The 15,925-nt window shown below is 37.8% G+C and overlaps 1 protein-coding gene across 1 annotated transcript; it reads right to left on the reverse strand.

Annotated features, from left to right (window-relative positions):
* Window positions 1-2,621: 2,621 nt before the first annotated feature.
* On the reverse strand, window positions 2,622-3,935 carry foxg1a (forkhead box G1a). Its single transcript, XM_054614048.1, has one exon. The coding sequence runs from the start codon at window positions 3,933-3,935 to the stop codon at window positions 2,622-2,624; it is 1,314 nt and encodes a 437-aa protein (XP_054470023.1).
* Window positions 3,936-15,925: the final 11,990 nt, after the last annotated feature.

A 15,925-nucleotide genomic window follows, 5' to 3' on the forward strand; every position in this document is an offset into this window, starting at 1 on the left:
AAAGTCTCCTTTATAAATGAACAGGTGGAAAAGTCAAATCTGAACGTTTAAAATAATAAATATCTGCAGTTTTAAGTTTTAAAAAAAGATCAAACCAGCGGCACAAACAAACACCGAGAGACAGAAACACACCGACTCTCACAGCCGGCCTTTAAATCAGACTTCTGTCAAACCCGCTCATTTAAAGAAGAAGATTCTTCTTGTTTGATCATCCAAAGCAAACAGAAACAATAAAGGTGAAGAAACAGAAAGTCTCTTAAAGACCTGCCTTCTGTTTGAGAAAAGGCACAAAGATTAAATATCAAATGTTTGGAGCTTTGGGTTGATCTGTAAATAAACACACACACACACACACACACACACACACACACACACACACACACACACACACACACACACACACACACACACACACATAACAAGCTGGAGGTGAAACACAAACACACATTACAACAGAAAATAAATCCCAGTTTTCTGCAAGAAATCTGCAGATTTGACCCCCTGAAAGCAGCATGAAGGAACTCTGGTGTTAAGAGTGCTGATAGTCTGGAAACAGAACCAAGCACGGCCCCGCACGGCCCCGCACGGCCCCGCACGGCCCCTCAGGCCTCGGGTCTCAGGTTCAGGTCTGGAGGCTCCTCTCCTCTGGAGCCCAACATGACCTCTGCTCGCCTCATTTCACACCGTTTGGGTTCGATTCCCTCTCAGACCCGTAAAGCTTTACGCACCAGCGCCGTGCCGTGCCGTGCAAAACAACAACAACAACAACAACAACAACAACAACAACAACAACAACAACAAACAGGAGAGACTGGGGGTGATGTCGGGGACAGGCTGTGTTTTTGGGGTAAAAAGCGCCTTTAAACGGGTTCGTTCTCCTTTAGAACCGGCTCAACGGAACCACAGAGAACCCAGAGAATAAAAGCAGTTCTACTATGAAACCTACTATATATACATATATATAGGCTATATATATATGTATATATATATATATATATATATATATATATATATATATATATATATATAAATATCTACATTAAACTCTGTGTTGTGTTTATGTACCTGGTGATAAAACAGAGGAAACACGGCAGCAGGAGTAAAAAAATAAAATAAAAAAAAAAGACAAAAGGATTTCCGTGAGTTATGAATGTAACCTATTCTTTTATTTTCATTTTTTTTTTTATGATTAAAACATTTTTTTCTCTTTTTTTAACTTCTGTAAGCGACAAACACGGGAATAAGAATAAGACCACAATAGTATCACAACCATGAAAAATTGTTTTTAGAGACGACAATTAAAGGACAATCATTCCAAGTATATTAGAATATGAGGCAAGTTTCTTCTCCTGGCAAACAAACGGGTTCTTTTTTACATTGTTCTTCCTTTTGGGAAAGAAGGAAAACCTCCAAAGAATTCAAATTACAAATAGACATTTTCTCTCTCTTTTTTTTTTTTACTAATTATAGAAAAAAATAAAATAAAAAAGAAGAAGAAGAGGCGTGAAGGTCGGTCACGTTTACAGAGAAGCACGGAAAATATCCATCCAACAAGAAAACCAGACATTTAGGGTCAAATCCTGCTTTTCTTTAAGAACCCAGAACCTTTGTGTTAAAGTCAGGCTGGTTCTCAACGTTACTCTGAGGCGGGTTAAAGCAAAGAGCCTCAGACATCCGACCAGGAGGGTTTGATGCGTTCATTTAAGGAACCAAAAAAACAAAAATGTTCCAAAAACTGCAATAAAAATGGAAATTAATCTCGTTTAAATGGACATTTTCTGCGTGATTCACCCTCTCTCACTCTCTCACTCTCTCACTCTCTCACTCCCACCACACAGCTCAGAGAGGACATTTCTACATTTCCTAAAAACCGGTTCTTTGGTCTATAAAAAGGTACATGAACAGTTTATGTTAAACTGGCACATGAAGGAATGGAGATTGTAGGCCTAACTGTGGGAGTCGCTTAAAAAAAAACACATTTCACTTTATATATATAATAAAAACAAATTAGTGTTTCAATTTTGTGAAATAAACCCTCCTTCTGACCCTCATGAGGCCGGATATACTGCAGACATGGGGTCAGAACCGGCCGCTGAGACCTCATCGTTATTTTAATTGTTTTTTTTAAAATCTCAAAATTAGACCAAACTATTTTAAATACACATTCTCTAAAAAAAAATAAAAGTAATGCCTCCTCCGACAATAAGAACAGAACATCAGCCTCCATCATCATGAGGTCACATTGCACGTCGCTGACTGACAGTATTATACAGACAAGAACAGACATATGTACACAGAAAGGATGGAGCAGAAGAAGAAGAAGAAGAAGAGATAATAATAATAATAATAATAACAATAATTATAATAATAATAATAATAATAAAAAATACCTGGAAACTTCAGCGCTGCTTTCTGTGAGTTTCTCTGCTGCTCTTTTTTTTTTTTGTTTTGCAGTTTAAGTCTCTCCTCTTTTTTTTCTATAGTAGGTAGTTTATAATAATTTTGTCATTTTTTCTTCTTTTTTTTTTACAATGTAAATGTTCTGTGTAAAATGTTCCAACTTACAGTTCCAGTCACTTTACGGGGGAGGATGGAGGTGGAGGTGGACAGGTGGAGGTGTGTTAGTGTATAAGCGGGTTGGAGGTCGAACCCTGGTTTTGATGCGTGAAATAGTCAGACAAACCTCCAGAAAGTCCCGAGGAGAAGGCCGGCAGGGATCCGGACAGAGTCTGCCTCAGGGACTCGCACTGCAGCGACGAGGAGGAGGAGGAGGACGGAGCCTGCGGGGAACTGGAGGCCGAGGCCCGGGAGGCCTGAGCGCTCATGGACGGGTGCGGGACGTGCGGGACGTGCGGGAAAAAGTAACTGGTCTGCCCGGACAGCAGGTTGACCGAGCACGGGTTGAGGGAGTACGTGGCCCCTGAGCAAGGCACCGAGAGGCCGCAGGGCACCGCAGAGGCCGCCAGGGCCGCAGCCGTCAGGTGGTGGGTCGCATACGGGAGGTCCGACCCCACCAGCCGGTCCATGCTCAGCCCGTTGGACGCCGGGAACGACGGGTGGCTGTTGCTCATGTTCTGGGTCAGCATGGTGCTGTAGGACATGGGGTGACCCGGGTACCCAGAGGAGGTCCCGTTGTAGCCCAGGGTGCCAGGACGAGGGTGGTGCAGGGACAGGAACGGGGACATGGGCCAGTACAGGGAGCCGGCCCGGTCCATGAAGGTCAGCCCGGAGGTCAGCCGAGCTCCACGCTTGAAGGCCAGCTTGGCCCGGGAGGTGGTGGAGCGTCTCCGGAGCTTCCCGGTGGTTCCTCCGATGAAGACGTCGTCGCTGCTCGGGTCCAGCATCCAGTAGTTGCCCTTCCCCGGGTCGTCGTAGTGTCTGGGCACCTTCACGAAGCACTTGTTGAGGCTGAGGTTGTGCCGGATGGAGTTCTGCCAGCCCTGCTTGTTCTCCCGGTAGTACGGGAAGTTCTTCATGATGAACTCGTAGATGCCGTTGAGGGTGAGCCTCTTCTCCGGGCTCTGCCGGATGGCCATCATGATGAGCGCGTTGTAGCTGAACGGAGGCTTCTCGTACTTGCCGCTCTTCTTCTCCGCCTCCTTCCCCTCCTTCTTCTCCTCCTGCTTCTCCTCCTGCTTCTCCTGCTGCTTCTCCTCCGTGCAGCTCTCCTGGCTGGAGGAGTCTCCTTTAGGGTCCGCTTTGGCGTCCGGGAGAGGAGCCTTCTGCTCGGGTTCCTCCACCACTCCGGGCCGGTGGATGGGATGGAGATGGGGATGGGGATGGGGATGGGGATGGAGGTGGTGGAGGAGGTGCTGGTTCTGCTGGTTCTGCTGGTTGTTGTTGTCGCTTTGCACGGCCTCAGGCACCAAACTGTTTATACTGAAGGAGGATTTGGGGATCATTTTCACCTCTTTGCGTTCTCCCATATCCAACATCACCGGGCAATGAGGAGAATGGAGGCGAGAGGACGCAGCTGGGTCTCAGTCTGTCCGGGTTCTGCAGGAGAACCAGGACGGGGAGGAAGGAGAGGGGGGCACGAGAGGAAGAAAGAAAGTATAGCCCAACAAACTACTTCATGCTCGCTTTGGGGAGAAAAGAGGAAAAACACACACACACACACACACAACATGTACACACACATCGATAGGAGACAGATAGCTGCAATTAATTAGGAGCCGCAGCCACTAAAGCGAGGAAAACAACATTGGTTGGACCTCTGCAGCTCTCAGCCAACCAGGAGGACATTAGATTAGATATTAAGGCGTCCTCGGCTCTCTCAGCCAATCAGGGCTCTCTGTGAACACACATCCACTGCAAGAAGAAACACAGGAGGGTTTAGAAGAAACACAGGAGGGTTTAGAAGAAACACAGGAGGGTTTAGAAGAAACACAGGAGGGTTTGGGGTCTAAGGAGGCTGAGAAATGATATTTGGAGGAAAATAAATCTGTAAATCTGTCACATTGTGGTTTGTTTTAATGCATGTTTATGTGGAAGCTTCACATCACATCCCAGTGTCCCTGTTTAACACACAAACACTGTGTTGTTATTGTTATATAAATCAACTATATTTGAAAAATCTATATTTTCTGGAAAAAAAAAAAAAAAAAATGTTTTCAGCTCTTTTACGCACAGAGTCTCTCAGACACGGAGACTTCTTACAGTGTAGAGAACAAACTCACTCCTCTCCACACTCGTTTGTCTCACTCCTCCTCTCATCTCACTCCTCCTCCCTACCTCCCTTATTCTCCCCCCACCACCACCACCACCCAAACCCGGTCGCAGGAGTAACTCACACCGAGCCTCCTCACATTTACTCCTCCGGTTCACATGTTTCTCCTCGTCCTGTTTACATCCTCAGACTGGAGGCGACACAAACAGAGAGCGGACCCGGAGGACAAGCGGACACGGGCAGGACGCGGGGTTGATTCCTGTGGTTCATCCACAGAGGAGGGTCGGCTTCATGCTGGAGGAGAAATTTAAACAAGAATACAAAGTGAAGAGAAACACGATGAGTGGAGGAAAGAGAGGAAAGACTTTAAAACCGAAACCAAACACCAAGAACGTGTTTCAGACTGTTTGTTTCATATAAATCATATTTATAACCATGAAATTATTATTATTATTATTATTATTATTATTATTATTATTATTATTCTTTATTATTATTATTATTATTATGATTATTATGATTATTATTATTATTATTATTCTTATATTATTATTATTATTATTATTATTATGATTATTATTATTATTATTATTATTATTATTATTATTATTATTATGATTCTTTATTATTATTATTATGATTATTATGATTCTTATGATTATTATTATTATATATTATTATTATTATGATTATATTATTATTATTATATTATTATTATTATTATTATTATTATTATTATTATGATTATTATTATTATTTATTATTATTATTATTATTATGTTTACAACTGGATTTATTTGACTTTAACTTTTTTGGAGAAACATTTTGACACTTTTAAATCTGATGTTACCATAAATCAAATACTACCACTGTGTCTGCTAGTACTATAATAATAATCATAATAATAATAATAATAATAAATAATAATAATAATAATAATAATAATAATAATAATAATAATGGATTTTATTTATATAGCACACTTTAAAATACAAAGAAATCTCAAGGTGCTGCACAGGGTAAAACAATCACAATAATCAAATATAATAATAAAACGCTAAAAACAAACCAAAAAATAAAATAAGAATTTAAATAAATAAATTAATTTAATCATAATGAAATCTAAGAATATATATTAAAACTGAACAACCACCCAAACTACTACAGCTAGTACTACTACTGGTACCTCAACCACAGTACCAGTACCAGTACACCAGTACACCAGTACACCAGTACACCAGTACCAGTACACCAGTACCAGTACACCAGTACACCAGTATGTACTGGAGACACACTGAGACACACATTCAGTTTTATTCATATATTTATATTTAAACATTTATTACGAAGGCTGATTTATGACACAATAATTATTTAAACTGTTTTTTATTTGTTTCCGTTTTTTTCTTCAGTGAAACTAAATTACACACAATAACATTTCATATTTAACCCAATAAATAAATAAATAAATAAATAAATACAATGTGAATGATTTAAATAAAGGGATGAACTGTTATTGGAGTCTAAATGAAAGAACTCAGTATTTATAAGATATTTACTCTGCAACACTAATAATACTATCACAGTACTATCATTGCTGCAGTACTATACTAGTACACCAATGTAGAAGTACACCACTATAGAAGTACACCACTATAGTACTAGTGCTATAGAATAGATCATTCTTCTGACTGTTACAGTTATGAATCACGTGTTCACTGACATACCAGAATACTAGTATTAGTATTAATTACTGACAGTATTAGTATTAATTACTGACAGTATTAGTATTAATTGCTGACAGTATTAGTATTAATTACTGACAGTATTAGTATTAATTACTGACAGTATTAGTACATATCAATTATATTTTTACCACGTGACTACGAGGACTGTCAACACGTGACTGTAATTAAATAAATAAAATCTGATGTTTCTCCTCAAAATGTCTCAGATATTTCTTATTATGACGGATGTTGAAGGAAACAGGAGGGTTTATATTCAGCCTGTTAGTACTACTACTGAATACTGAATACTACTGAATACTACTACTGAATACTACTACTGAATACTACTACTACTGAATACTACTACTGAATACTACTACTGAATACTACTGAATACTACTACTGAATACTACTACTGAATACTACTGAATACTACTACTGAATACTACTGAATACTACTACTACTGAATACTACTACTGAATACTACTGAATACTACTACTACTACTGAATACTACTGAATACTACTACTGAATACTACTACTACTGAATACTACTGAATACTACTGAATACTACTACTGAATACTACTGAATACTACTGAATACTACTGAATACTACTACTGAATACTACTACTGAATACTACTACTGAATACTACTACTGAACTACTACTGAATACTACTACTGTTATACTACTGAATACTACTGAATACTACTACTGAATACTGAATACTACTACTACTAGTATTACTACAGTAACAGTGCAGTACAGTTTCTGCTGCGATGATGAGATGTGTAGTATACTGTTGTACTATGGTACTGTTGTACTGCTGTACTGTTGTACTGTTGTACTGTTGTACTGTTGTACTGCTGTACTGTTGTACTGTTGTACTGTTGTACTGTTGTACTGTTGTACTGTTGTACTGTTGTACTGTTGTACTGTTGTACTGCTGTACTGTTGTACTGTTGTACTGCTGTACTGTTGTACTGTTGTACTGCTGTACTGCTGTACTGTTGTACTGTTGTACTGTTGTACTGCTGTACTGTGGTACTGTTGTACTGCTGTACTGTTGTACTGTTGTACTATGGTACTGCTGTACTGTTGTACTGTTGTACTGTTGTACTGTTGTACTGCTGTACTGTTGTACTGTTGTACTGTTGTACTGTTGTACTGTTGTACTGTTGTACTGTTGTACTGTTGTACTGTTGTACTGTTGTACTGTTGTACTGCTGTACTGCTGTACTGTTGTACTGTTGTACTGTTGTACTGTACTGCTGTACTGTTGTACTGTTGTACTGCTGTACTGTTGTACTGCTGTACTGTTGTACTGTTGTACTGCTGTACTGTTGTACTGTTACTGCTATGTTACTGACAGCTGCAGGTAAAAACATATAAATGTGTTTATTATCAGAACATAAATAAATAACTCTGCCAGTCCACCTTAAATACTTTAATTTAAGAGGAGTCTGAACGGGAGTTTTAACTCTTTATGAGTAAATAAAACAAAGAGTCTGATGATAAAACACCAGCAGTTATTATTTATTATTATTTTAAATCTGCCACCAAAGAGAAAAGAGTTTCTATCCAAATACAGAAAAAACATTAAACATGAGCTCCAGTGTAACAAAATAAACATTAAAGATGTATTTATTATCTCTGGATGTCTGGATGTTTCTGGATGTTTCCCCCGGAGCAGCAGCCGGAGGTCGGAGACCCGGAGTCCGTCTTTACGCACCGAGACACGGACGCGTCTCTGAGCGTTTGAGCTCCAGACATGTGGGTTCTGTTTCCTCTCAACAGGCTGAACTAAAGTCTGCTGATTAATAATTAAATAATTATAGAATAAATATAAGAATGAGACGGATGGAGGCGGAGCCAAATACAAAATACAACAATATACATGAAAACAAGTTTTATTTCAGTTTGGAGGTTTTTTAAAGCAGCTATTTGTTCATTAATGATTTTTTTCTGTTTTATTCATTTATTTTTTTGTTGATATTTTTAGACTAAAAGTAAGATTTATTCGCATTTATTTATATCATTGTGGTATTATTATTTAATGAAGGGGAGATGTGAGCTTCAGTAATTGTTTGAGCAGAAAAACATATTTTTTAAAATTAAATTATAATAGTTTATTATTAGACTGACCACTAAAATGAAGACATAAACTATAATACTTCACTTAGAGAACGTGGCTTTCCCGGAGCGACCTGTTAGTTGAGGCTCATTGAGGGAAAACAAAAGTACATTTATTTGTCAAACTGTCATCTTAAAGTTCAAGAATGAACCCAAGGAAAATAATAAATAAATACATAACGATAATAGTAATAATAAGGCCAAATCTTTCGTTCAGGTGGAGCGTTTTCTTGCGTAAAGACTCTCCCTGAATCTGTGCTGAGGACTAATGATTGTCCTTTTTCGCCATGCTTTTATTTTGATGGGGCAGTTTAACCTGCTGTTTGTTTGTCAGCTTCTCTGTGACTCACTGAAGTAAACAAACTGTTTGTTTGTTTGTTTGTTTTGTTTGTTTGTTTGATGTGTGTGTGTGTGTGTGTGTGTGTGTGTGTGTGTGTGTGTGTGTGTGTGTGTGTGTGTGTGTGTGTGTGTGTGTGTGTGTGTGTTAGGACTCTGCAGCATCCACACAGGAGTGAGGAAGAGGAGGAGGATGAAGAGAAGGAGGTGCAGAGTGAAAAGCATCCCTCCAGCCTCAGAGAGAGAGAAACCCTCTGAAACAACCGGCGTGTTAACGTTTGATTCCCGGTTGGAACCGTTAAAGTGAAGCAGCAGGTGAAACTGACTCCCTTCACTTCAGCCATCATTTAAACCGGGATTAAAGACTTAAAGCTGCTGTGTGAGGATGAGAGGGAGATGTTGAAATGTTTTGTCTCTTTTGTTGGTCAACTAACAATCTAGGAGTTAAAGTTCAACCAGACTCAGTTCATTTTCTTCTGAAACAGAGAGTTCTCTTTTGATTGGTCAGCTACCAACTGAGCCTTTGAGTCAAACCAACCAGACTCAGTTCATTTTCTTCTCTTGTATTGAGTCCGGGTAGAGTGAGGTTGACTCTTTCCTCTTTTGTTGGTCAACTACCAAAAGCTGGGAGTTCAAATCAAACCAAACCAGACTTTTCTCCTTAATTTTAAAGCAATTCGCAGCACCGAACATTTAAGAGTTTGACTCTTTCCTTTTTTTTGTTGGTGAACTACCAACTGACACATCGAACCAGACTCAGCTCATTTTCTTCTGAATTTAAGAACACGATTAAAAACATTTGTTACACAAGTTTTGAACTAAACTTTCTCATTAAAGTGATAAAAGAGGAGAACGCCTCCTCCAGATGTTTTCATTTTAAAGCCGTTCAATTTGAGTCACTGACATTTAGAAACATTATACGTTTACAGCCTCCAGATGTCTCATCCAGTCTGTTAGCAGATTTTAACATTTTAATTTAATACAATAAAACATCCACCTTCTGCTCCACAGAGTCAATTTACACGTCTTGTGGTGGATTAATTGTGAAATTGTGATAACTTTCTTCATGATGTATATATTTGTGTTTGGGTGGAAAAGAAAGATGATTTTTAAATTCAATCAGAGAGAAAAGAAACATGAAGGTGACCTCTGACCTCCGTCATAATTACCATCTCAACCGTCACCGGAACCCTCCGTCAACCGTCTTTAGAAACAAAGATTTGTTCTATTGTCATGAGTTTCATCAAACATCTGTTTTAAACGTGTTCCAGAGCTCCGCAGGAGAGAAGTCGTTCAAAGATTTAACGTTCTGTGTTTTTGTTGATTGAAATGTTTGATCCAGATGTGGAACAGGCGGCTGGAACATCTGCTGTTGTTCTGCGCTCACACGGAAACACAGAACCACGTTTCGTTTGATCAATGAAGCTGATCAGAAGAGCGTGAAAGCACTGAGGGGTTCTAGATGTTCTCTGAGGGGGGGTTTGAGGGTTCTTAATGAGGTCAAATGGCCTTTAAGGGGGTCCTGAAGAGCGTAAGGGGTTTGTAAAGGTCTTGTTCCGAAGTGGGTATTTTAAGGGTTCCTTACGTTCTTCAGGAGGTGCTTCTAGATCCTGATTGGTTCGTAGTCCTTTCGAGGGTTTTAAGGGTACTTTAAGGGTGCTATGGGTATTTAAGGAGATTTCTGTAGTATCTCTAAGGGTTCCAGTAGTCCTTCGGGGTTTTTGGGGTTCTTGAGGATGTTCCACTGGGTCTTTACAAGGCTTGTAAAAGGTTCCTATGTGTTCCTAAAATGTTTTAGGAGGTCTTTGAGTTGTTTACAGAGTTCTTAAGGGATTCAAGTTTTGAGGGTGTCTCAGGGTTCCTTAAAGGGAAATTTGTTTAGAGACTCTGGGGGTTCTAATAGGGGTTCCAGCAGGAGTATCTTTGGGTTCTAAAAGGAGTCTGGGAGCTGTCCAAAAGATTCAGTGGTTCTTAGGGGGGTTCTTGCAGCCCTTTACGGGTTTCTTAGGTTTGTAAGAGGTTTGCAGAGTACAGTTGAGTTTATAAGGGGGTTCTAGAAGTCCATAAGGGTTTCAGGGGTATTCAGAGGCTAAGAATAGGGCTCCTAAAGTACTGAGTAGGTTCCACGGGTTTTAGGGAAGTTAATGGCATTAAAGGTGTTCCTTTGGTTCTTAAAGGGTTCTGGTAGATCTTAAGGGGTTCCTTAGGTTTGTTAAAGGGTTGCAGAGTTTAGTTGAGTTCATAAGGGGGTTCCTTTGGTTCCTACAGGGGTTCTGGAAGCTCTTAAAGGGCTTCATAGGTTTAAGTTTAAGTTGAGTTCATAAGGGAGTTCTAGAAGTCCATAAGGGGTTTAAGGGGTATTCACAGGCTAAGAATGGGGTTCCAAGAGTCCTGAGTAGGTTTTAAGGTTTTAAGTTTGATGTCATTAAGGGGGTTCCTTTGGTTCCAGAAGTGTTTTGGGAACATTAAGAGGTTTTGTTGGTTCTCAAGAGGCATTTTAAGGTCTACCAGGGGATTTAAGGGGGATTTAAAGGGTTCACAGGGACTTCCAGGGTTTATTATTTCAAGGAGGTTCCAGGAGTTCTTAAGGGGCTTTGTTTGGTCTTTAGGGGGATTCATTGGGGTTCCAGCTGCCTTGTTAAGGTTTTTCAGGGGTTCTTAAGGGGCTTTGCTAGTTCTTAAGGGAGATCTTGAGGGGTTTATTTGGTTCTAATGGGGTGACAAGGATTTAAGGCCTCTTTAAGGCGAACTGGAGGTTTGGGCTTCTGGGCTACGTCCTATTTTCATGTTTGGTGTTTGAACCTGAACGGAACCTGAGTGGAACCTCGTTGAGCCCGTTGAATTCAGAAACCAGAACCTCCATCCTGCTGTCAGCGGTGACCTTTGACCCCCGTTCTGTCTGAGGAGCTTAAACCTGCAGGAGGAGGTTCCTCTGAGTCTGAATGTTTGAACACCAGGAGGAGTGATTCAAACAGCCTCAGTTTGATTATTATTATTACTACTACTATTATTAATTATTATTATAATTCTTCTTATTCTTTTTTTATTATTATTATTATTAATATCATTTTTATTTGTATTATTAATATTATTGTTATTATTATCATTGGCTATATTGTCAAAGGAGGAGGTGAGGAAGAAAAAGGAGGAAAATGAGAGAAGATGGAGGAGAAGTAGCAGAATGAGGGTAATAAGGAGTAGAAGGAGGACAGAGGGCGCCTCCCAGCGGCGGAAACAGGAACTACATCCACACAAATATCATTTCCATTCAGTCTGATCGAAGTATTTTAAAGTTGAATCTTCGATCGACGGTTCTTTCTGTGTCACGTGTTTCTACAGTGATCTGTTATTTCATTTGATTTAATCTGTTGTGGAACATCAACATTGAAATTAGAAACTTATTTTATGTTTAATCGACACACATTCAACTTTCGAGACGTTTTTCTATCAGAGAAGTATTTCAAAGTAAATGTACTAATATCAGTAAAACTCTGTAAATTAAATATTATATGAAGCTTTGTGTGTTTGTGAATGAAAACAGATCAAACCGGCTGAAGCTTCACTGAAACCTTTATTCTCTATTATTATAATATATAATATAGGATATATGTATATGTATACAATAACCTCTTTTATGATTTATTAACCTCATGTTGTTATTTTATTATTATTATTATAGTCATATTATTTCTGTTAACGCTGCCTTATTGTTTCTTAATCATTAAAGCAAACGGTGGTTTTCAATATTATATTACAGATTATTAAGATTAAAATGATCAGAAACAAAACGTTTAACCATCTGATACAAATTACAATAAGACAATGTGTCTCCTTCACAGTTCAATAGATCAATAAGTCCATATATCATATTCACTGTTCTGTTAAAGGGTTCCTCCCTTTATGACGTCATTCTACTCACGGAGAGAATTCTTACTTTGGTTTCATTTCACTTTTTTTGTGGCTTAAAAAAATATATATACTGACAATAAATAAAATCAGAATCAGCTTTTAAAAAAAGTATTTCGTCTTCGGCTGAATCAACAAACGGAACTTTGAATTTTGAAGATTCAAATAGCAAAACATTTGTTTTGTTTTTAAAAGGAGAAAAACTGTCTATGTGACAATATGTTCTTTTATTTTCTGCAAAATACAGAAAACTCTAAAAATAGATGAATAGATAAATAGATAAAAAGATAAATAGATAAATAGATAAAAAGATAAATAGATAAAAAGATAAATAGATAAAAAGATAAATAGAAGATAAATAGATAAATAGATGAATAGATAAATAGATAAAAAGATAAATATACAAATAAATAAATAAAGTGTCTGCAGCAGAAATCAACTGATGCTTCAGAATTATTCTTTTTACAAAAATGAAAACCTGATTTCATGATTTATTTTATTCTGTAAAACGAATCTGCCCAGTGAAGCACTGAGACATTAAACTGGTTATTGAACTGGTTGAACTGGGTTGTCTCTGGTCTCCTGCTGCTTCTCTGTTCTGTCTCCGTGAGCTGAATGTTGAGGCAGAAATCAGACGGAGGCCTGAAGTCCAACAACAAGGAGACACAACGGAAACAGAAGCTGAGGGTCAGAAGGTTTCCTTTAGGAGCTCAAATACAATGTATTATGTCGAATATAAGATTTAAAGACATTTAACTTCACCTTTAGTTTAACCTTAAATGTTCAGAAAATCACATTAACAACCAGAGGCGATTTAAGGGGAATTTAAGAATTTAATTATTCAATTATTTATTTTCTGAAGTTTCTGAACCTTTGAGAGGCTTTTAATGTGTAGGATAAATGTGCTGGTGTAATTAATACTCATTGATGTTCAGAGTATTTTTACTGGTTTTTATTATTTCAATATTTTGAGTCTGAATTGTATTTTTTCCTTATTTATTGAATCCAAACGCGATTTTTACTCATTTTTAAAATAAGATTACGCTTTGAAATATAGATCAAATATTTATTTATATAATATATGTTATATTACAGCAGATTTTTCGGCTGAATCATTTACATTTAACACTTATTTATTAGGATATGTATTTAGTGTTGTAATTAGTTTCTATTGTAAATGTTTAAATGTGTTAAAATGACCTATTTTACACCAGAATTTGATGCTGAAGTTGTGAAATAGATTTTTTAAATGTTTAAACTTTATTTGGTTTAAATCAACAAACACCTCCAGCAGTGAAAAGCTGAATTGACTTCAGAAGAAGAAGAAATAAAAAGAAGAAGAAGACAAAACAAGCAGGAGGATCGTTAGCGGGGTTGGCTCCGCGGGGTTAATGGTTCGATCAATGTGAAGCCGGAAAATAAACTCCTGAAGCGGACGATCTGCCGGCTGGAGCCCGAGGACTCCACCGGAGCTCCGGGAGAGACGGAGAGGAGCATTACTGCAGCAACAGCGACACCGTGAGGCGGCCGGAGGAACTACACCTCTGTGATCAGATGAAGTACTACCACTATGTACAAGTACTGTTAAAGTAAAGTACTACCACTATGTACAAGTACTGTTAAAGTAAACTACTACCACTATGTACAAGTACTGTTAAAGTAAACTACTACCACTATGTACAAGTACTGTTAAAGTAAACTACTACCACTATGTACAAGTACTGTTAAAGTAAACTACTACCACTATGTACAAGTACTGTTAAAGTAAACTACTACCACTATGTACAAGTACTGTTAAAGTAAACTACTACCACTACTACTACAAGTACTGTGTTAAAGTAAAGTACTACCACTATGTACAAGTACTGTGTTAAAGTAAACTACTACCACTATGTACAAGTACTGTTAAATAATAATAATAATAACAATCCTTTATTAGTCCCACAATGGGGAAATTATTTCTCTGCATTTAACCCATACAAGGACTGTGTTAAAGCAAAGTACTGCACTATTTACAAGTACTGTGTTAAAGTAAAGCAACCACTGGGGTTACAAGTACTGTTAAAGTAAACACCTCACTATGTTACTGTTAAAGTAAACTTGAACACCAACCTTGTGGTAACGGGACAAGCGCTCTACCTCATGTACTGTGTTAACAAGCCCCAAGTACTGTGTTAAAGTAAACTACTACCACTATGTACAAGTACTGTGTTAAAGTAAACTACTACCACTACACTGGGAACATACTCTGTTAGAGTAAAACAACTACTACTACTACTACTGCTACACTGTAGAAGTACTCTGTTAGAGTAAAAGCACTACTACTACACAGTGAAAAAACTGTGTAAAAGTACTACTGCTACACTGTGGAAATACTCTGTTAGAGTAAAGTATTACTACTACACTGTACAAGTACTATGTTAGAGTACAAGTGCTACTACTCAGCTGTGAAAATACTCTGTTAGAGTACAAGTACTACTCCTACACTGGAAATATTCAGTTAGAGTTAAAGTACTATTACTACATTAAACAAGTACTGTGTTAGAGTAAAAGTATCAATACGACACGGTGTAAATACTCTTTCAGAGTACAAGTACTACTACTACACTGTTAAATACTATGCCAGAGCACAAGTATTACTAACACACTGTGGAAATACTATGTTAGAGTACATGTACTACTAAAACACTGTGGAAATACTATGCAAGAGAAAAAGTACCAATATAAAAAAGTGAAATGACTCTGTTAGAGTACAAGTTCTACTATTACACTGTGGAAATAATATGTTGGGGTACAAGTACTAATACTACACGGTAAAAATACAAAAAATAATCAAACGATTGAAGTATTTCAAGTATTTGAATACTAGTACTAGTATATTAGTATATTAAGCTGTGGGCTCCATAAAGCCGATATCATATGAAGTAAGTAAGAGTTTTTACTTGAAATACACTGATATTTATGTATTTGTACATTAAATAAACAGCATCATAAAAATAAGTTTCTGTTGTTATTTCAACAATAAAACCGAAGCATAGAAAAATACAATTAAAGTATTTAAAACATGTACAATATGTGTGTTTTAAGGAGTCGGCTGTGGATATTACCTGGAGGCAGAGCGTCCCAGCAGCACTGACAGGAAAATGAAAA

Source organism: Anoplopoma fimbria, chromosome 15 (assembly GCF_027596085.1).
Source record: "Anoplopoma fimbria isolate UVic2021 breed Golden Eagle Sablefish chromosome 15, Afim_UVic_2022, whole genome shotgun sequence".
In the NCBI taxonomy this organism is placed as follows: domain Eukaryota; kingdom Metazoa; phylum Chordata; class Actinopteri; order Perciformes; family Anoplopomatidae; genus Anoplopoma; species Anoplopoma fimbria.